The sequence below is a fragment of the Periophthalmus magnuspinnatus genome, chromosome 18, assembly GCF_009829125.3.
Source record: "Periophthalmus magnuspinnatus isolate fPerMag1 chromosome 18, fPerMag1.2.pri, whole genome shotgun sequence".
NCBI classification, from domain to species: Eukaryota; Metazoa; Chordata; class Actinopteri; order Gobiiformes; family Gobiidae; genus Periophthalmus; species Periophthalmus magnuspinnatus.
The window spans coordinates 17769830-17792764 of record NC_047143.1 but is presented as its reverse complement, the minus strand read 5'-3'; the positions used below and the strand labels follow the sequence as shown (position 1 = coordinate 17792764).

Genomic DNA, 22935 nt, shown 5'->3' with positions numbered 1-22935 from the left:
ATAGTGTTACATCCAGTCTTCGCACACACACATGCGCACACACAAACACACACACACACACACACACACACACACACACACATACACAGTGGTAATTAAGGCTGCAATGTGGCGTGACCCTGTGACATTTCCCTGCCGCCTGCTGTTTTACATGGGGCTTTGATGGAGGTGGGGATGTTGTTAGTCCTATGTGGCTCCAGGGACTCAAATAGATCCATGTGATTATACTGGACCAGTGGTACTTTAGTAAATGAATGCACCTTCAGCAGACACAACAAATGGAGAATATTCTGTGGTAGGTTGGGAACTTAATATGTGTAATTAGATTGTTATGTATCAGCAAGTTCAAACTCATAATACCTTTCCATTTAGGCTCTATGATTTTGTAATTAAAGGGGTTGTACCTGATTTTTGTTCATGTAATACAGTTAAAGAGGGGGTAATACGCAAAATAGATTTTTTTTTTATCAAGTTATCAAATTCCATATAATATCCCATAATGTCCCAAGTGTAATATGAACATTTTTAAATAGTTTGACCCCAGTATAGGCATTATTGTAAAAGGGAAGTAACCAGGAAGTAATTAGCATGCTAACTGTTGTAGTATCACTTTGACGCACACTCTGCCCTGGTCTCTGATAGTTGTGAAAGGAGCTTATAAACTCATTGCAGTGAGTAATTAGGATGCTCGGAATGAAAAAGTGAGGAATAACTAATTACTAACTAGTTTTTTTGAGGGTTTTTTAAGACAATACAAATCAGATACAGTGCCTATATAATTAGATTTAATTTACAGTGTATTTTTTCCTGTCTTTTTGTTTGAGGCCACACATCAAGTCAGTAAATAAGACTGAGTTGGATACATTCACTGTTGGTTACTGAAATTGTAACCAACACGTGTAGATAAACAGTATAATTCAAATCATATTAAGTTAGTTAAATTAACGTTACTGTATTTATTTAAGTAGAACTTACTTATTTTTTCTCATATACTCTAGAAAGCTACACAGGTTTATGCACACATGGCATTGCATTCAAAGAAAATAACATTATAAAATCCCATTGCAGTCTACTGCCACTCTAAAGGTCTCAGTCATATCTTATTGTATTCTTTGTACACCGCGCTGTGCTGCATACACCATGTAGCCTTCTATTAATTGAGACAGAGAGATAAACATGCTGGGGCAATGACATTTATATGACCATTCCCAGAGTCAACCATGCGATCACGTCAATGTGCTCTAGTACCAAATGTCACTTAAGATTGTTGAATTATGTATTTGTTGTTTACTTTTGGTTTCAGTCAGAATAACCATGCCCATAAATCATTGCAATAATTCTACACAACGTTTTAATGAGATATTGATTTTATTGCAGTGGCGGAGGCGACACACCACATTTAAGTCTAGTACAATTGAGTCACCACGTCTCACAAGTAAGTTACATCATCCCACTAATTATATAAAACAGTGTGTTGTCATGTGCTAAGCTTGGCCTGTGAAATAGTGCTAGGTTCAATAGTGCAGCAGTCTTGCTATATGCTATGAAATGTCATGATAATGTGGTCAAATAATAGTCTATGCTAAGGCCAGTGGTGGAAAGTAACATAGTAAAAGTAGTAAAGTACTGTACTTAAAGGTCCTATATTTCACAAAATTGACTTTAAGCCATGTTAGAATGTTGTTATCTCCTCAAAAACATACATGAATTTGTGTTTTGTTTCATTCACACATGCTTGAGTAATCCTTTATTATTGGTCTGTCTACATCTCCGAAGCTCAAAATGCTCTGTTCCACCTTGTGATGTCATGAAGTGGTAGTTTCCAAATTAACAGCTACCTTTTACTTTTTGTTCAGTAGAGATTGGCAATTCCAGGGCTGAAATCATCCAAATGATTCTACTGAAGGTGTATGGAGTTTACAGGCACAGTGGAGCACTTCCTGTATTACCACGTGACATCACAAGGTGGAACAGAGTGTTTTCAGTCTGAGAGAAAATCTAAACCTAAATATACAGAATATGTGTGTTAAACGTGTGTGAATTAACAAAAAACAACTCCAGGTATGTTTTTGAGGAAACAACATTATAACATAGATCATAAAATTGTGTAATATGTGCTCTTTAAGTAAAAATGTTAGGTATCTGTACTTTCTACTCCACTACATTTTTGAACTGGACTGAAAAGTAAAAGTTTTTTTTTCATTGTCTGAGACCTGCAGAAAAGACTGAGGGTTTATTTTAACACATTTGTATTTTGGTCAAACAAAAATATACAAAAAAAAAGCTAGAAAAACTATTCAATAGTTTCTATTGAACAAAATTCAGCACAAATCTTTATTAAAATCACTATATCTGAAGCCTTATAAGACCTCAAAATATCCACAAAATGCTTTTACTTTTTACTCTTTACGTACATTTTTAAACAAGTACTTTAATAGTTTTACTTAAGTAGATTGCTCATGTGATGCTTCTAGTTTTACTTGAGTAGTTTTAGTTCCGGTCTCTGTACTTTTACTTCAGTAACCACTTGCTAACAGAATGAATGGATTTGAAGCCATTCATTTGTTAAGGTTTTCAATGTTAGCTGTAATATGGATTGCATATTTTCTACCCAGTTAACAAATAGGCTACTTTTTGCTGAGTAAATCTAGATTATAGATATAGATATAGATTTTTATCAAAAGCCACCAGTGGCAAAAACATGAATCAACTTGCAGTGGAATCAGTTGTTAAAATTTCCTTTATATAAAGCTAATTTTAACTTCAAAATAAGCCCACTTTTGTTTTACAATATCCAAGAGTATTTTTTTTTATTCTTGTTTTGATACACAATTTTTTTACTGAAACAACAATCAAGTTCATTTGAAATTATCAGTAAACTTCTTTGTGCACTTCATTGTGGAAATGGATCCCACCATGCAGAAAGATTGGAATTCCATATTTCCATAACGTAATAATGTGATTACAACTATAGCAACATAAGAGACTGAATACTTGGATGTTGTTTGTCCAGATGCATGATGGGAGAATCCGGGCCGAGGAGCTAAGTGCGCACTTTAATGGCCGATCAGATTACCGTGACGTGAAGAGAGAGAGAGGAGACGAAGGCTAGATCGCTGTGCACCTCTGAATTATTCATCAATTCACTTTCTCCCAAGTGTGTACAAGTGTGCGTTCTCCTGCTGTGATTTGTCTGTTATAGACTGCCTCAATGCATTCAACAAAAACAACCCTAAGGAAAAACAACCCTAAGGATAATACGGATTGTTATTGGCTATACATGACGGCTTTTCATCATAGGAGTTAAAGGTTCATTATGTGACTTTATTGGTGGGGGGGGTCAACCTCCTATTTGTCTACATGAAGATGTTATTGCTTTGCTTGGAATACTCACTATGGCATTAAATGTATCTATTTAGCATTTCATTACAGGTGTTACTTCTCACAAATACATTGAATAAACACATTTACTCTGAGCAGGCTCTCCTCTCCACTGATCTGGCCTGTAACTTGCCTGGTGGTGTGATGTGGTTGCCTTAATGGAGATAGAACGGTTTAATGATGCCATATTGAGGGACATTCCAGGTAGAGCAATAGCATCTCCATGGAGACAAGCAGGTGGCCGACCCTTCACAGAAAAAATTACACACTGTATCTTTAATTAAATACATAAATAAACAAAAATCTACTTATTTTCAAAAGTGAGCAGCTTGTACGAATTGTCCTGTTTTTGATTATTATAGCTTTTTTGATGTGTAGATTGTTGATGTGATAGTGATTTCATTCAGGTACAAATATATTTATATAAAAAAGTTTTGCCATCTCAAGTACTAATCTTGTGGTGTCATGTGGCAGCATAGGAAGTGCTCCACTATGTTTTTAAACTCCTTCACTAGAATCATTTGGATCATTTCAGTCCTTGAATTTCTAGTCTCTACTGAACTAAAGGTAAAACTACCACTACAGGACATCACAAGGTGGAACAGAGCATTTTGAGCTTTGTAGATGCAGATAGACTAATAATGCAAACAAAGCACAGCTGCAGGTATGTTTTTGAGGAGGTAACAACGTAACAACATGGTCAATTTTGTGTAATATAGGACCTTTAAACTTTAAATATTTAGAAACATCCTAGTATGACTTCAAGAAAAAACACATTTGCTCAGAGATTAATTCTATGAGCCAGATATGTGCTGTTAATTCAGTGGAGATTTTTGTCATATATTTCCTCTCTGCCTGGTGCTTCCTAATCCTATAACATGAGCTTTAGACTGGCTCGATGTTACTTCTCTGCACTGTCAGCTGCCTGTAGTGCATCACTGGTCTATACCTGTGCAAATTTACTCCACAACTTTGATACTTACCACTTTGAAAGCTAATATCACACTCAAGATTACCACACTCAGTTATTCATCTTTACATTGCGTCGTATAATAAACTGCAAGTAATAATGCATCATCAGAAGTGTGGAGTCATTCTAGGTCAGGCAGCTTTTCCTCCGCCCCACGACTTCTCCCACTTCCTCTATCCCCTCTTTCCCGTTGCCAGTGGTTACAGCCTCATTTATCTTTCTCGCTCTGATGACAAGCTAGTGCTGCAGTGTATTGGGAATTTAAACGACTGTATGATCTTGTGTCAAACCTTATTAAACAGACCAATGAAAGAGTCTAATATTTGATATGTGATGTTGGCACATTTAAAGTTGGACAAATATTGCTTATTGTATTATTGGCTGGCACTGTCATAAGTAAGACTTTGACACAAATTAGTTGTTCCAGTTTCAGAGGGTAGCAATTTGAAATACTGATTTGCATATTCTTGTGTGTTATTTAGTCTGGTTTAATAGTGTGTTTTATATACGATATTGACAAAAAGTAGAATATCTCAATATTTGGTTAGGGTTAGGATTTTTATTATCTTAAAAGGTGAAAAACAGCACTAGTTCATTTTAAAGAAGACATATTGTACTTGTGTCTGCTCTGTATCTATAATCTATGATATCTGTGGATCATTTTGCTATAATTTACAAATTTGAACTCACATTATAAATCTAAACCCACTTACTAAAAGAAACGAGTCCACTGACTTCTGCAGTGCCCAGTGGGAGCTGATGCTGCCGTAAACGTGATCACAACAAAGAGTCACCTCTGCTGGATAGCTGCAGATCATGTTAGCAGCAGATTAAAACAAATGTGTACCAAAATGAATATGCAAAACTACCCGAATTCTACGCGTGTTGATGATTATGAAAATAAAACTGGAGAATGAAGTACAGGGATCGGCAATATTATGTCTTGAAAATAAGTGATTAAAGATTGCTCAAACATGCATGAATCACTCCAAATACAACTTTGGGTGAGTAAATGGTGAGGGAAAACAACTATAACATGGTTAAAAGCTCTGAAAAGTTGATTTTGCAGAACAGGTCTACTTTAAATTTTTTTCAGTTGCCCAAGTTATTCCTCACTTATGCAGTCCAAGCATCCTAATTATCACTGCGATGAGCTCAAATATATGGAAAAAAATATTTGCAGGGTCTTAAAGTAACAGACTAATGTGAAAGGATTGTAAAATTACCCATGCTTTATTTTTAATCTGCATTTTGCACATTTTTTTTTAAATTATAAACAATATACCCGATATTCAAATTTGGCAAATTGTCAAAACAACATTTGCAATACTTTTGAGTGTCTTGTACCAATACTTAATCCAGATATCACATATTCATCTGCACTTTAATTATAGTAGATGTTTTAGATAAAGTGTCTTGCCCATGGACACAATGGCAGTGCTTGCTGGTTCCTCAAACACTCCACTATTACCCCATAATGTAAAGGTATACACTAAAGCAATAGTAACTTGATTAATGACCACTGCCCTAATTCAGGAAACCCTTCTACTCCCTGTGGTCTAGCACGGCACGAATATGACCCATTTCTCTGTATATGTATATAAAGAGAACGATAAAACATCTTCTCTTGCTTGTACATCTTAAGGGAAGCTGCTCTTTAAAATGTGTCAAATGTCTAGAGCAAATGACACCATGTTCTGGATTGGGGTCGATGGTGCATTGCAGAGATACACATAAAGTCTACAGTGGTTGGTTTTGTGTGATCCCTATGGGGTTTTGCGGACTGGATCCAAGTCTGTTATCTCCAATGGTCCCAGTCTAGAATGGTACTTTGAAGTGGGTTGGAAAGTCAATTTGATAGTAAGGCTATCATGTATTAACCTATAATATTGTACCGTCAAGTTCAAGAAATTAGGTCACTGCAGTGTAACTGATGAAATCCTTAATGGTCTTATGTGCAGTACAGATATTATAGTGTAAATGTGAGACATGGTGAATTTTGTAACATAATTTGTTACATGATTGAAATGCATTTTAAGAGTCAGGACTCAGGATTTAAACACAAATATTTATTAAATGGCCTTAAAATCCGTTTGGATCATTTTATAATACCATACAGTTAGTGTGTGATTAGTCAAACGTGGTAAGACTGTGTAAGATTGTTTTCCTCCATTTCAGCCGTGAGCTTGCAGAAACTGCTGAGAGTTTTGTTTATTTGGTCTAGTTGAGGGCAAGAGACCACTGTGTTGCTGTTACAATTCATCACGTTGACGGAGATTAATGGTAGAGGATGTAGCTTGCACTCATACTGGTTTAAAATGGTTATACTGAGTTGCCAGTGCCTTAAGCTGCATATAAAGGACACATCCAAGTTTTTTTTCTCATTCTCAGGACATGCCATGCCTCATGTGAAAACTCAGAACATCCAGAGTTCACTCACTGAGCAGCAGAGGCTGCACTAGCACTGATTAATGATTGGCTGCAGGTGCTGAGGTTTAGGTAGTGACAATTCAGATGAGATAGTGTCATATAAGGTTTAAAACAACTGGATTTCAGCATCAAAACTGAGACTCATTTAAGCCTGTCACGATAACAAATTTTGAACTGCGATATATTTCTGAAGTAAATATAGACAAGAAATATAATATTGAAACTAAAACATAAAGCAGAATTATCCCCCAAACAGTATTCTTGATGTACAATATTGTTAAAAACACAAACTGCATATATAGTTTACTTTATAACTATAACATTGAGGTTCATAATTCCACCTTCTATTGTACTCAGTGGTTATAAAACATGTCAGTCACATTACATTTTTCTTGAGTTACTCAAACCGTTGGATCAATTGTATGGACACCATGTTCAACAGAAATCACCCCTTTGGATTCCTTTCTATGAGACTATGTTAAAGATATTATGTATTGAATAAAGATATGAGAATGATTACTGAACTAAAACAAAACATAATTGATGTAATTGCAACTACTGATGAGGATATGCTACAGCGAACATGGTAAGAAATCGAGTACTGTCTTGATGTGCTTCGTGCAACTAATGGTGCATTGTGGTGTATTAAATAAGATAAAAAAAACGTTGGAAACCACAGAGTACAATAGATCAAGACTGATTAAATTTTTGGATGAATCCTCTTAATATTTGACTGTGGTTCTGAATTATTGGTGAATTTATGAAATATAAACTGTTTAAAGCAGACCTAAATCTTTAAAGCTTTTAACCAGGTTATAGTTGTTTCCCCTCACCATTTACTCACCCAAAGTTATATTTGGAGTGATTCGTGCATGTTTGAGCAATCTTTAATCGCTTATTTTCAATATGCCATATTGCCATTCACCCTCTGTTTTCACCACCACCTGCATACACCTACTGTTTTCTTCTTACTTCGTTCTCCTATTTTATTTTCTAAATCAGTGATACGCACAGGATTTGACAGCACTGCCTAGTCATTTTGATAGAAATGAGACAAAAATCTGCTGCACACTAGAGCGTAATCTCCAGCTATTCATCGGTGGTGCGAGCTCTTTGTTGTGATGACGTTTACAGTGACATCAGCTCCCATCGGGCACCGCAGTTTTCTAACTCAAAAGTCAGCGGCCTTGTTTCTTTTATTATTGTTTCAGCTGAATATTATGATTTAAAATGTGCAAATTATAACATCATCCACAGGTGTCACAGATAGATATCACAGACACAAGCACAAGAGATCTATATAATATTCCTGCTCATGTAATGAATTAAATAAAATTTACTGCCATGTAAGTTAGCCATACCCCTACCTCTCAATTCAAAGGGCCCAATCGCCGCCTTATGCTAGCTGGTGCCAATTCCCTCACATCTCCGTACCCTGCGTTGAATAGAATTGGGTAATGCGGTGACATCGACAGTTATTATGTTCCCTGCTTGTTATTTCGGTTGGCTCTCAATGCCTGGCCCTGTTCCTAATGAATCTTCCAGCTCACTTCAGTGCTGTGGAAGTGTCCATTGTTCGGTGGGGGCCCAAAAAAAAGAGATGAGGTCTATTAGCCCGAGGTGACCTTACGCTAGCTGAAGGAAGAAGAATGACATCATTGTTTATATACAATATTCAGAGCTTGAGGTTGAGTGCGTGGTCATTAGAAGTCCTTACCAGACACGCCATAGGACTTGGGCGTTTGGAAGGCGTTTAAAACAGTATTATGTATTATGATGTATTACTGTATAACTGTATTATTTCTTGATGTATTGAGAGTTCAAATTGAAATAGCTGTTTTGTTAAAATCTGCTACCTCAGGACATACACAGACACTTCTCATGGTCCCTTGGGAATCAAATTATATAATGTTTATTGTTTCTTCTTGTACTGTGCAACTTTTCTGGTGGGTTGGGGGGGGGTCTAGAATATTCCACAGTATGGCTTAAACTAGGGCACCGATACCACTTTTTCCAATGCCAGTTTCTGATACTAAGCACCGATACCAGGCATTTTTACAGGCATCTGATACAGTAGTAAATCAATTTCATTTCATAGAGTTTTTTTCACCCCACACCTTGCCTTTTTAAAGGAGTGCTTATTTACTGGGCTGTAATAACCTCCGCTGGGAATGTGTTACTAGGGAATGTGTTACTACCTTTGGTCTATTGATTATATATCTGCTTTAATCAATGTTGAGCCTTAAAGCTGGTCTTAGAATACCAACAACAGCATCCAACACCTTTCACATAGTTCACTATCCGTACAATTTGCATTGCTCATTTTACAACGATGAGCAATTCAAATGTCACACACTATAAGATGAATAGTTTCATAATGCATTTCTATATCCATTAAATCCACTGATAGATTGATTTCATAGCTTAGTTTAAGTTGCCCTTTCGAAGTATTTGACACTTACTTCATGCTTCATTCTTGTGTGGCTTTCGTGCTGTTGTTGCCGTGAGATGCAGTAGGAACAGTGACCCCTGCCAACCAGCACTGCGGTGTAAATGGAAGGTTCAGCTACCAGAGGAAAGTTAATGTGAGTTTGTGGCATATCATTTGTCAAATTCTCATTTAAAGTGCATATGACTACAATTCACTAAACCTTAGTTATATTAAGATTTAAGTTATAGTTTATAATTTCACTTTCTGATTAGACATAGGCAGGAGATGTGACATACGTAGAGGTAATTCCATTTCTGTCACCTAGCAACCATACTGTAAATGGCCAAAGCTCTAAAAATAGTTGACAACACTATTATTTTGTTGTAAATGTTTAAACTGGTAGAAAAACTGATCCTTGCTTGTAAATACTCTATGTATTTTGGATGGATTTTGTGGTGCCGATGACATAGGTACAGGTATTCTATTTTGGGTTCTAAAAAGTACTACTTACTGTATTTTGTACTATTCTTTTTTATTCTTTTCTACAAACTGTCACTTGACACTATAACACCAAACCAAGTAATAATTAGAAAAATATGAAAACCTCTCATATGCACTTTAAGTTACCTCCAGAGTCACAAAGCTCACTGTAACCTAAACTGTGTGTAAACAGTTTGTGAAAAGCCATACTTATACTGGCATTGATTATAAAGTTGTCAACAGAAGCTGAATGGTAATGACACCTGGGGCTTGGTTAAATGCAGGTGGATGTCCCTTTAATCAGAGTGAGATGACAGGTTGCATAATGTGTAAACTGCAAATGGCGGTCTGTGTTAGCGTTCACTTGGGGTTATAGTTCGAAGCCATGCCTGCATGACAAGACCTCTCCATATGTCAGGTTTAGTTGGTTGAAGTTTTATGAGGTTGCTATGTGAGAAATGTCAGGCAGTTGAAGCCAGAATACCTATAGGTTTACATAGGCTAGTGTAAAGAACATTCTAACGTGCCAAGCGTTAGCATGATGATGTGCAGTGATATGCCTAACCACACACAAATACATAAGCAGTATACTGTTTTAATGTTTCTGTATGTACTTTTCAGGCAAAAAGTGATATCTGCAATGCCCAATCCAACTGTCTATAGTAACCCTGAACAGGAACTGGAGCAGATTCAAAAATTGGCATGAATAAAAATATGTAGTATTTTTAATGAACTCTGATATGATCCTTTGACGATATGCTGTTTTGGTGATATTGTCATTTTGTAATTTTATTTTTCAAGATCAAAGATTTTTCCCCACTGAGCTCCTCCAATTGGTCAGCATCTGTCATGCTCCGAGTTAGTGACAGGTGGATTTAACCAGTCACAGTCAAGTGTGAACTCATGCAGCAGATGGCTTTAGTTACCTCTTTATGGCAGATAAAAAAGAATATATATATATATATATATATATATATATATATATATATATATATATATATATATATATATATATATATATATATATATATATATATATATATATATATATATATATATATATATATATATATATATATATATATATATATATAGATCTGGGTTCTATAAAATTGAATTTTTTTTGTTTCAGTTTTTTGGGGGAGCTTATTGCGTAACCCTTACTTTAAATTGAAATAATTCTATTTCTCATTCGTATGAACCTCCATTTGCTCAATTCCCAGCCAGTGTTCAATTATTCAAACATCAGATTAAACATAATCTGGGATTAGAAGCGCTGCTCAGATTAGAGTAATCTTGGTTAGTGCTTGCCTGAGTTGGTTATCACTGTATGGAGTATAGGAGTGGGAGGGGCCAAAGAGACACACCTAGTGACACATAACAGGAGGAGTGCTTCTACATGCTTCTAAATATACCAAAGAGAGGCAGGCACTTTGGAGTCATATGACCTGGGCCCATTCCACAGATAGTGTCGGACAGAGCGCTCACTCCTGCCTGAGTTATTATTACACCAGAGCCTACAGAGGAGGATGTGTCGCAATTCACCCACACGCTACTGAACTGACCGGATACTACGGCTTTAAATCTTCAAATATACCTGCATTTAATAGTACAGATAACAAACGAAACAATGCCTGAAGAGAAAGGTAACTCATTTTCATTCATATTTTTTTCCAATCACTTTTTACCAAGATTTCAATTAGCTAATCAATTTTGTCATATTGTTTTTCATATCATTGTAACCTGGAGTAAGGCTGCACAGGTTAGATTTGCAATATATATGTTTAAAAAGTAAAATTCTGCTCAGAGTGCACATCGTAAACAACTCCAGGAGTGTTAACATTTCGGGGAAGACTGAAATATGAACTGATAAACTAATACATGCTTGTAGAGGTCTAAACTACAGGTACAGCAAGATTTTTCAATAAAAAGACAGGATTTTTTTTTTTTTTTACATACTGTTATCTAAATAATTGCTGCTTTTGTAGTTTGCTAATTGCTCCAACTTAAAATGATTCTGATGTATTGTGCAATCGCTAACCTGTCTATTATGCAATGCTAAAGACTTGAAGCTTAGCATAGTGTGATTGGTAGTCGTATAGCAGAAGACAGTCTGAAAGCAGCATCCCTGGCAACATCGCTGTTGTTTTGGTCAACTGCCCTCTCGTCTGCCAGTGGGAGCTCAGCCATTTGGGCCAGGGTTGAGGAGAAATCACTGTGATGTTCCTCCAGCCAGTAGCCTTGCATTTCATAATAAGGTCATTGATGCCTTGGCGTATGTTTTGACTTGTAATCAGCTTGTGATTCATACTTCTGTTGCTTTTATCTTGTACAACTTCATAGAATGACCAGCAAGAGATTGTTGTGTCAAAGCAGGGTGACCTTGTAGAGAGTTGCAAGAGCTATATGTAGCACAGTTTTAATATTCATTATATGTTTTCTTACTTGTTTGCTATTGCTAACATGTATAATGCACCTTGGCAAAATATGGGGAAGAAAGCTATTAGTTGCATTTGAAGCAATCGTACTGTGAAATTTAATATTGTGATTGATATATATTGTTTTCTATGTTTCCATCAGGGATGCGCATCGACCCCATCAAAGTTTGTACCAAAATGATTTGAATTCCAACAATTTATTGAAAACTTCATAAAAATTCACAATACCACCTTACTAGAATTTAAGATTAATACAGTTTGCTAATAGTTTGTATAATTTACTATAAGATTTTAGCTATAAAAATTGCCCGTTGATATTCTTTCTTCATTTTTTTTTGTTGACTCTTGGGCCATTGTTTAGTCATTTTAACACTCCACACATATTTCCTGTCGTCTCGCCCTTTACGAGCCTGTAAAAGACAATTCAGTGTATATAGTTGTCTGAGGGCTTTAGAATGCCGAGTTGTAACTGTGTTTTGCATCCATGGTTACGTGCAAACGCAACCAGTGCAATGTGACAAAGTCTTTTGCGGTGAAGTGACTCTAGCGACACACCCACCTACACACACAAACACACACACATTAGCCACGTGTTTCAGTACAAGTAGACATACCACAAAACCCATGCCAACAGGGGATTTGTTGATTTATCTGTGTTCCCTTCTTTGTTCCATTTATACAATATATAAATAGGTAGATTTGTCATTTATTGAAATTCTAAGATACACTATGGTATGATAGAGCTGACAGCACATACACTGCACAAATACCTCTTGAGCAGTTTAGACTGGTTTAGATTATGGATGGGCCTTGTTTCAAAATGTTACTGAATTTCAGTATATTGCTTTTGAGGGAGTAAGGGCATTGCAATAACCGCAGATTTATTTTTTTCTTGAAATGATCTTGAACAGTTACTCAAAGGCAGAGCTTACTCCTACTGATTAATGGTCCCAGTTCTGGCTAGTGTTGTGTCCTTGGGCAAGACATTTCACCTAACAAAACAAACCAGTCAAAACTTACATACACATACTGACATTACTGTAATTGAGTCAATTTTAATCATGTACTTGTGATTGTAATTGAGTATATTTTTAGCCATGTGACTATACTTTTACTTGAGTACAACTTTTGAGTACTATTTTCACCACTGCTCAAAACCAGGTGAATGTAATATATATTCTGAATTCAAGTCATATTAACCATTTGCTAGCCTCCCCTCCACCACGCTCTCCTCTAGGCTATGTCCCGCTGTATCCAAGGACAGTGTATCCTGGGACTGTGATGTAATGACTGGCCAGTGTTCAGCAGTCACACCGACGCCCGGCACTATTCCAGACATGCTGCTGAACAGTGCTATGTGGCCACTGCCTATTAAAAACACATAGACCTATATTAATATCTTCATAGGAATCAGTGTAACCATTTGGGTAGTAAATAACTGCAAAGGAAAACCGACTTGTACATATGTGCATGTTACATACCTCAAATGCATCCTAAAATGACCTTTTAGGCAGTGGAGCGCACTTGTCAAGTCATTGGTAAAAGTGTAAATCTTGGTATGTTAGTGGACAGGTGATAGATTTAGTACTCTGGCAAGAAGAAAAGGGACTTCTATTGGACTTTGGCAATATTAGTTATTTATTAATTATTTATTAATTGGTTATTAGTAGAGAAATATTATACTGTATGTTGCTATAAAACATTATAATAACCCTTTTTTAAGAGGTTTTAACTTCTTTTCTTATGGGACTTATTTTTTTTACAATGAAATTTAATATAATTCTTCTATTATCAAGCTTAATTATTTCTTATGAGATGGTGAATTTGAGATACAGTAACTTTCTGGAGGTGGCACATCACCTGCATGATTACATGAAAAACATACTTTGGAACATTCTCCAATGAGATAGATACATTTTTTTGTCACACTGTGGTAAATTGTAGCCAAAGGAACAGCATTTCCATGGAAACAAACAGGAGGTGGCCCTCCTCAAGCACAAATAAGAGTCAGGTTTGTGGAGATGCAAGCCTGTTCATAGTAAGGATGCATGTTTTTTGTTTTTTAAGTATAATAAAAACAATTAAAAAAAACAAAAAAAAATCCTAAAATACAACAACAATGTTTTTCATTTTAGTCCTTTTTGGCTAAAATGTTATGTAATTTGGCTTTAAATAAGTTACAATATCATTTACATTTAGATGTTTTGGCTGTTGTTTTTTATATTTAATATGTAAGATTAATAATAACTACACCTTAACTAGCCTCCATTAGCCCAAAACAAAGAGTTCATTCTTCCATCCATCCATCTATCCATCCATGTGATTGGATGTACGTAAACACATGAATTCTGTTTTCACCAATGTCACCTGAAAGCCACCTTGTTCTTGAGAGTCTATAGTTTAATCAATATAGCATCATTTTTTGCACACATCTTGTTATGGAATGGAGAAGTGTTGGATTCTCCTATGCTGTGTGTTGGAGTCCGGCTGCCCAGCTCCCTCGGGTGCCAAACCTACAAGGCATATTCCAGAGAAAACAGCTGACACAAAGCTTTCTACAGAGAGTGGCTATTCATGACTCAGGCTGTTTCTGTGGGCACTGTGAGAATGACCTGCAAATCCACACAACTCAGTAACTTACTGTTTTATTTATCAGCTTGGTTAGAATTGGAAAATAGCACAATACATTTTTTATGCTCTTGATAATGTGAATGGTAGTTAATCTGCTTGTCTCTTATTGACCAATGATTGTTTGATTTTTCTAACTTTCTATTGGTTAAATAGACAATTTTGTGGAGACCAGCGAGGTGAATGCTGTTCTGATTTTGGGCTATATAAAAAAGACATTTAATTTATTTGATAACAATAATTAGATCAAATTTAAATCATATATTGACTTTTTTCGGTCACTCCCACTTTTGCCTCTAAATGCTACCAAACCACCCTTCCTGTGGTGGCAGTTCCGGTTAAGCAGGAATACCATTGCCGGGCAAATCCTGAATGACACCGCTATATTATTTATAAAGATTGATATCAGTCTGGTCCCCACCCCCTCTGTCTCAAACCAGGTCAAATGTGATCATGCAATCAGATTTTTTTTTTTTTGTCAGTGATGCATGAAACAAAGGAGCTCATTGGTCACCTATTTTAGTGCTTCGCCCATGGATTCTGCAGAAATCCACAATGTTTTTCAGCCACGTGATATTTTTTCCTTAAATTTTTTTCCGATATGTACAAACCTAATCTGATGTGTGTCCTTGATTGGCTAATCCACCTATCAGTCACAGCCTTTTGAAAACAGAGAGATTCACTCACATCTTTGTAAAGTATTGAAGTGTGTATTCAGGATCACAGGCAGGGAATTCTATTCATTTTAATGGAGGATTTGAGGAAAGTTTTGCTGCTCAAAAATATACCAATTAGGTTGATGTAAGGTTTTAGGTAGGTGTCAGGTTTTATGTAAACTGTTCAATGTTCCTGTGCACCAACAAGTCAACACTGCATCGATTCTCATAGAAGCTTTAAAATGGCTTTGTAGTCATTATAGAACTTATTTGCTGTCAAGATCGGCAGCCCCATGCTAAATAATACAACCTGAATGACTATGGTGTCGCCCATGGCAACTTATGGAGTAAAGTGAATATCAGAAATGTGCAAAAGTGTCCCTGCAATTTAATGTCTTAGTTGAGGTTGAAGTAAGTCTTTGGCAAAATTGTCTGGCAAGTTTTGTAATTCAGTGCTTCTCTGTCTATTGCAGTTCTATGCTCAAATACAGACACTTATTGCTCACTCACACCTATTGCTTTGTATCAGCTCTAAGTGTGTGACAAGTGGATTTAACCAATCACACTGAAGTGTGAACTCTCCGGGGAAGCAAATAGTTACAGTTACCTCTTAAAGGAAATATAAAGTTAGTCATTTACATGATCAGGCTCTAAAAGAAGTATGCACTTTTGGTTCATTGACTGTGCTAAAGTAATACAATCCATTTATTACTGAACAGTTCCTAGACAGGCCTGAGATGACTGCAGATGTCAGTGGCGATCTCATTATCAGTGCCAAAAATACCTCTTCCTCCTTCTTCTTCCTCCTCCTCCTCTTCCTCTAGACAGCTGATTGTCTCTATTTGTGTCACTCTATTAGGTAACACGTCTCCAGGAAAGGCAAATGGGCGGATATTAAGATATTAATAATTCTTACCACGTGTCAGCTAGCATACATGTTTGAAAACTGAACTTCCGGTTTATTATGCTATGCTGATATGAATCATGTCTTGTTGTCTTTCAAGTAGAGGTAAGATCGGGCCTAAAAAATCCAGCCCGACCCGACCCAGGCCCGCGGGTATTAAAGCCCGACCCAGCCCGAGCCCGACCAATTAACTTGATTTGCAGGCCCGAGCCCGAAGCAAACCCGAAATTTCATATTTTTTTTGTGAGGATAAATAAAAAAAAAAAAAGAACCAAACAAAGTTAAACATGCGTAAAAATAAGCCTACTAATAAAAAACCTTCGCCACTAACTACTGAAAATGGTCTAAGGTCCTGACAGCAAAAGTCCACGCACTTGTCTGTGATGGCCTGCTTAGCGCGAAGAGGTGCGGTCTTTGGGACAAATGATAATATAGATGTTTGACGATCATCACTTTTGCCAGTACAGCTGTTTAAATGCCTGCTCAGCGTCGAGGTGCCAGTCTTTTTGCTCTCGTATGAAAGCAAAGCGCCACATTGACTACATTCAGCGAAGCCAACGCAAGTTTCTGTAGCATTTTCAACAATCAATTTGAAGCATTTCCACACCTCACTCTTGCCGGTGCGTGTTTGCCTTTTCAGTTCCCCTGTCTTTAGTTTATCCTTTACTTCTTGCTGCTCCATATCAGGGATACCAGATCAAAATAGATGCGGACTTGCGGAGGGGAAGAGGGGGCGTTCACGTGCGCAGAGTATACTCTGACTCTGCGGCTCCTGTTTAGTAGTTAAATAGCAATTACCTTATAGCGCCTTCTCTGTTTTATCCAAATTATTTTTTTTATAACAAGTATTCCTAAGTTTAGTATCCACACATCGTTTTAGTATACATTTTTATAAACATATATTTATTTTTAAAAAGTCAGCTAGAGAGAAGCCCGGCCCGACCCGACCCGAACGTAATGATTGACATTTTAGGCCCGACCCAGCCCGAAATTCGGGTCGGGCTCGGACTCGGGCTTGGGCTTAAGATCTTACCTCTACTTTCAAGAGGGGATATTATGCAAAATCGACTTTTTGGAGCTTTCTACTATTTTTTTCTCATCAAAAACATGCCGGAATAGGTTTTATGTTTTAGGTTATGTCATCCATACATGTTTGGGTAATTTAGTGTTCTAAATGTGTTCTGTTTTACAGTTAATACCCCATTTAAGTGTAATACCTCCTCTTTAATCTGCTTGGGAGGCTGTTTTGAAATTTTGCCATCTATTTGAGATGGTCTGATGAAAGATCCCGAAAGCTTTGCTCCCTCAATATGATTTGCAATATCTAAATACATACATATTCATTCATATTTTGACATATTTTAGCAACAACTCACTAAAAATTCTTTTAGTTGTTTCTTGCTACAATTTGAATTCTTACAATTGTTGGCTAACAACAATTCAAGCTCACTTTTTCCACTTTCTTCTTTAAAATTCATGCCCTAACTTGTAACATGTTTCAGTTAACTATATTTTGGTTAGCATTAATTCCACTTGTAAAAACAATTTTCCTATAACTTCTACTAGTTTGTACAGTACTGTATATATAAGCAGAGGAAAGAGAGTTAGTGCTGATATGAAGCTAACAGTTTTGTGCTCTGAGTGGCTGGGAGACTGTCTATAGGCAGCATTTTACATAAACGTAGCATTTTTACATCATCCCCAAGTGATTTAATATTTCACTACAAAAATTATCAAAATGAACTAGAGGAAGATGGAGGCACTTCACTACTGCACAGTAATGGCATGGTAGCTGTAGGATAACAAGAAAGACATGCATTTTGCGGTTTCCATGTTATTTACCTGATTTTTTACCCATGTATTTGAGCAAAGTTAGCTTTGCCCCAACATAGATTAAGCTCTTGATGTCCAAATATGTCTGCAATGTACTGTCTGCATCTAATTCTGAAGCATTTAATTACCATGACGGCAAAACTACACAGTGGTCTCTGAGAGTTGTGAAAAGCACTTATAAAATCATCACGGTGAATAATTAGGATGTTCGGGATGCATGAGGTAAGTAAGGAATAACTCTGACCATTGCAAATTGTTTAAAATGAAGTAGTTCTGTTTTTCATGTTTTTAAGACAGAGCCTTTATGCTCCAACTGTAGTATCCCCAGTATGAACTCCTTTGCAGGCGACATGTGGTTTACTTTTAACATTTCGTGCCAACAAGGGCGCTGTGGTATCGTTTGCCTACAGGGTCAAAGGTCAGCTTTCTGTAGCCACGTGATTTTGGCGGGCAAAGATGAAATACTGCTCTGGTCAAAAATGAAAGAATATGTGCACAGGTGGATTTCGAATCTCACTTTCAACGTAAACATGATCAGATCCACTCACCCAGAGGTTGGCGGTGAGATTCCAGCTCCCAGAATACTGTTGTTGTGTCCTTGAGCAAAACACTTATCCCACCTCGCTCCCATTGTCACTGATGTATGAATCTGTGTGTGATGTAAAAGCGCTTTGAGTGCCTTGAAGGTGGAAAAGCACCATGTAAAAATGTTACCATTTACCATAATTTACTTTGTCGTTGGAGAAGGGTAGCACATATGACATAGGTAGAGAAAGCATAATGTTAACAGAAGGCCAAAACTTGTCTAAATTGCAGAATAGTTATGATTAGACTAATACAAATGCATGAGAACACCTTTATTTTGTTACATCTATGTGTTCCTCATGTGCAAATCATCCCTGCATTTTGAATTGGTTTGGACAAAAAATGCATTCTGGTGTACAACTGTGATAAATACTTACAATCCCACCAAACCTGCAATGTCTTTTTCGATGGTGTGGTCTAAAGCAGGGACAGTCTATTTCTTGGCATCTGGGTTGGTTGAGATAATGGAATAAGATATTTGCGGACAGGAAATGAAGAAATAGCTAGTGAAATGTAGGGTCAGGTGTTTGTGGGAACTACAGAGGTATTTTCACAAGTGTATTTTTAAAGAGGTGTTGTACAATGATTACACAGACAATAAGAGTTTTAGAAGTCTCATATTGGTTTAGTGATACAGGGTTAAATGGTAAAGTAAGTCCCTTTGCTAGAATGTAGTGTTTTTGAGAAATATTTAAAGTACATGTAGGCTTACTTTAGTAATAGTAAGTATTTATTACTTAAGTTAATTCTTACTTACTACTGATAAACATGATACTATTATATATTTATCACATAATGCTATTCTTAAAAAATAAATACATAATTCTTTTTTTTTTTTTAGTATACATTTTTGAACATAAATGCACAGCCCTATTTTTCATTTTTTATTTTTTAATTGCAATATTCACACAACACAAAATACCTAAATACAGCTTTAACATGTAATATATTAATGTATCTCGAACAACATATCTGATTTGTTTACTTTTTTACTTGTATGATAGTCCCCAAGGTCAACAGCTTAGTTACTCCAGTCCCCTGTGGTTGTAATGTGAGCGTTTGATCCAGTGCCCACCCCTCCGGTCTGTGCAGATGGTTCGCCCCAGGAATGCCAAGCACCATGGGATCGCCAGGAGTTGCGGCAACACACTATTTTTAGGGGGTGCTGATGCTTCGCTGCTCGGAAAGGCATGGAGTATAAAGCTGCTATAGTGTGGTCCTCTGGGTCACGTGATGTCCAATTTACATATTCTAAAAGAAGGGTTTAAAGATAATCAACCTGGCAACTCACACAATTTTAAACTTGTATTTTGTAAATTGCTGGATTTAGCTAACAATTCCAAATCCATATGTGTGATGTGTGATGTGAATGATGTTACAAACAGGGATGGGACAATAAGTATCGTTTAGCATGATAAAAAGGGTACACAATAATCGTTTGTGGGATATTTATTATAATCGTGATCACTAACAAAGATAAACATCATTATATCACTAGAATGTGCAGACAAAACCTACTTATCCAAGGCAGGTGGTTCAAGTCTCGCCTCAACATAAACATCATTGGTTGAGCAATCAGATCCACTGACCTAAAGGTTGGTAGTGCTCCAGCTCCTACAGATAAATGCTGTTATTGTGTCATTTGGCAAGACATTTAACCCACTTCGCTCCCAGTGTCTGTGTACACTGGTGTATGAATGAGTGTGGGAATGGGTGAGTGGTTCCTTGATGTAAAGCTCTTTGAGGTGAAAAAGCGCTTTATAAAAATGACTGTTTACCATTTACCATAACAGTAATGGAACCTATTCATAATATTAACAATTTTATTATTCATTTCATATAGTCATATTTTTTAACTGTCAGCAACTTTAATCATTATTGCGATATAATCTTTAATAATTATTTGGGCTATGATAATTGTGACACCAAATTTCAATATCGTCCCATGCCTAGTCACAAATAGAATGATGAAATTAATATTGTCTCTTTGTTAAAGACCTTTATCTGGGAGTGGTTTGTCAGTGTGCATTCTTAGATTTCATTCTGAGCTGACATGCTGGCTCTGTTTATTGGAAATCACACTCAAATCTGCTTTGACTAGATTATTTGGTGCTCCTTCTGGGACACCATATCTAATAATCAGGGCTGCCTTTCAATATTACTTCCTGAATGTTACACAAAAATAGTACAATTTCTTCCCACAAAGTCCAAACTCTGCTCCAAACCACATGCTTTGACTGACAAAAGATTGGCTGTAGACTTCCCCATTAAACTGAATGATGATTATTGAAATGACTGAATCGTGATCTCAATTAAAGCTTGATTAATTGCTCAGCCCTACTAATAGTCTTTGTTACTGATTTTCTGTCTGTTAACTCATTGCAAAAAGTGTTGTCATGATACAAACATTTCAAGTACAATTTTGATGCCAAGTATAAGATTCAATAGAGATTTCAATACCACAATGACATTAACAACTTACTTATTTGATCTTATTTACACAGTAAATAGTTTCTTTAAAGGTCCTATATACACAAAATGGATTCTACCTTTAAACCATGTTATAATGCTGTTACCTCCTCAAAAACATGCCTGGAGTTCCGATAAAGATCAAAATCATTCTAAAAAAATTCAGGAAAATTATGTATTTTTTAAGTATTGATACTTGTTCAAATGAGTATATAGTTTTGGTAGAACTTTTAGTATCAATTAAGTATTGATACTTTTGATAACCACCCAACAAGTCAGTTTGTTGCTGTGCGGTAGGACCGTGTATGGTGATCCCGGTGCCCTGCTGCGAAGAGGCTCCAGTGCTGTGTCTGTGTACTGTAGAACATGCGTGCTGTGTAGCTCGGATAACTGCCTCCTTGTCTCTGACCTTTGGGACAGCAGGCCCTCTATTGGCTGGTAGCCAGAGAACAGACAGTACAATTCCCCTCCGCTACAGCATGGGTGACACTCAGTAATGACATGACACATTCACAGAGGCCCTTCTGCATGGGTGCTGTCTCACTCATCACCTCAAAAGAAAAGTTAGTTTATGTTCTCAACAAATTATAGTTCTCTTGTTAAAGAAGACATAATATTCTATTGTCTGCTATATAGTAATCAACGCCTGTGGATCATTATGTACATGATGCAAGTCCGCTGACTTCCATGTTGGAAAATTGCAGGGCCCAATGCAATCTGATGTCGCCATAAACGTTAACACAACAAAGAGCTGCTCTGCTGGACCATGCCCTGCATTTCTTTCATTTGTGCCTAAATGGCTATGCGACGCTGCCAAATCCTACACAAATCGTGGATTAAGAAAATAAAATACATGAGAATTACTCAGACATGCATAAATCATGCTAAATACAACATCGAGAGTGTAAATGAAAAGGGAAAACATTATAACATAGTAAAAGGCTCTAAAAAGTAGATTTTACATAATCTGATTTAAATTAAACTGTTAAGCCACTATTTAATGATGTAATGATCAACATAAGGCTTCTTTCCACTGGTTCCAAAGGGTCTCCACAGTCTTAAGAGAGCCATACCAGCCCATTTGTGCCTTTTAGCTATAAGGAGGAGCTACACACCACAGCAAGATGACTGACCAAGAAAGAAAGCAAAACTTAGGTGAAAAAAAGACAATAAAAAGCAGATATAAACTGTAAACAATAAAACAATAATTTCTCACCAAACGCTGACATGATCTTGTGATACACCACACCATATTTCCAGTGCGTAACTTACATGTTGAGCCGACACACTTTGCAAAACAAGGCTAGCACAGGTTAGCAACAGCTGCTCCCTGTTTATCCATTCACAGCAGTCGCGTTCAAAGACCAGCGTGCATTCCTGACTGTCATACTGTTAATTAATGAGCAACCAAATCTTGACAACCCAGGAAGTGTCCCCAAAAATGATTTCTACCATGTCCTGTCCAGAGGAAGACATAAATCTATTATGCAACAGGTGCCGAAAGGTTCATATATGTGCACTTTAGGTCAACACTGTAGCTAGACCTTCCTTCTACCCAGATGGTTGCACTTAAATTGTCAGACAACTTTTATTAAGGCCCATGATTTTCCCCTGTGAAATTCTTCTCTTTATGGGGTCAGAAGTGGTAGCGTCTCGGCTCGTAGATTTTTTCTTCACATTGGCTTATTTCATCATCTTCTACTGTCTCCAATTTGAGCGAAAACATATTG

At 36.7% G+C, this 22935-nt stretch overlaps 1 protein-coding gene across 11 annotated transcripts in view; it reads left to right on the top strand.

Moving 5' to 3' along the window:
* ablim2 (actin binding LIM protein family, member 2) overlaps positions 1 to 22935 on the top strand; it is a 72928-nt gene that overhangs the window by 8146 nt on the left and 41847 nt on the right. For 9 of the 11 annotated variants that reach the window (XM_055229177.1, XM_055229174.1, XM_055229173.1 and 6 more), the window contains exon 1: positions 11158 to 11338. The exons of the other annotated variants lie outside the window; for them this stretch is intronic. In XM_055229177.1, coding sequence (XP_055085152.1) covers positions 11323 to 11338 — 16 coding nt within the window. In that variant the 5' untranslated portion in view covers positions 11158 to 11322. Of the gene's footprint in view, positions 1 to 11157; positions 11339 to 22935 lie in introns of those variants that run through there. 11 annotated transcript variants of the gene reach the window in all.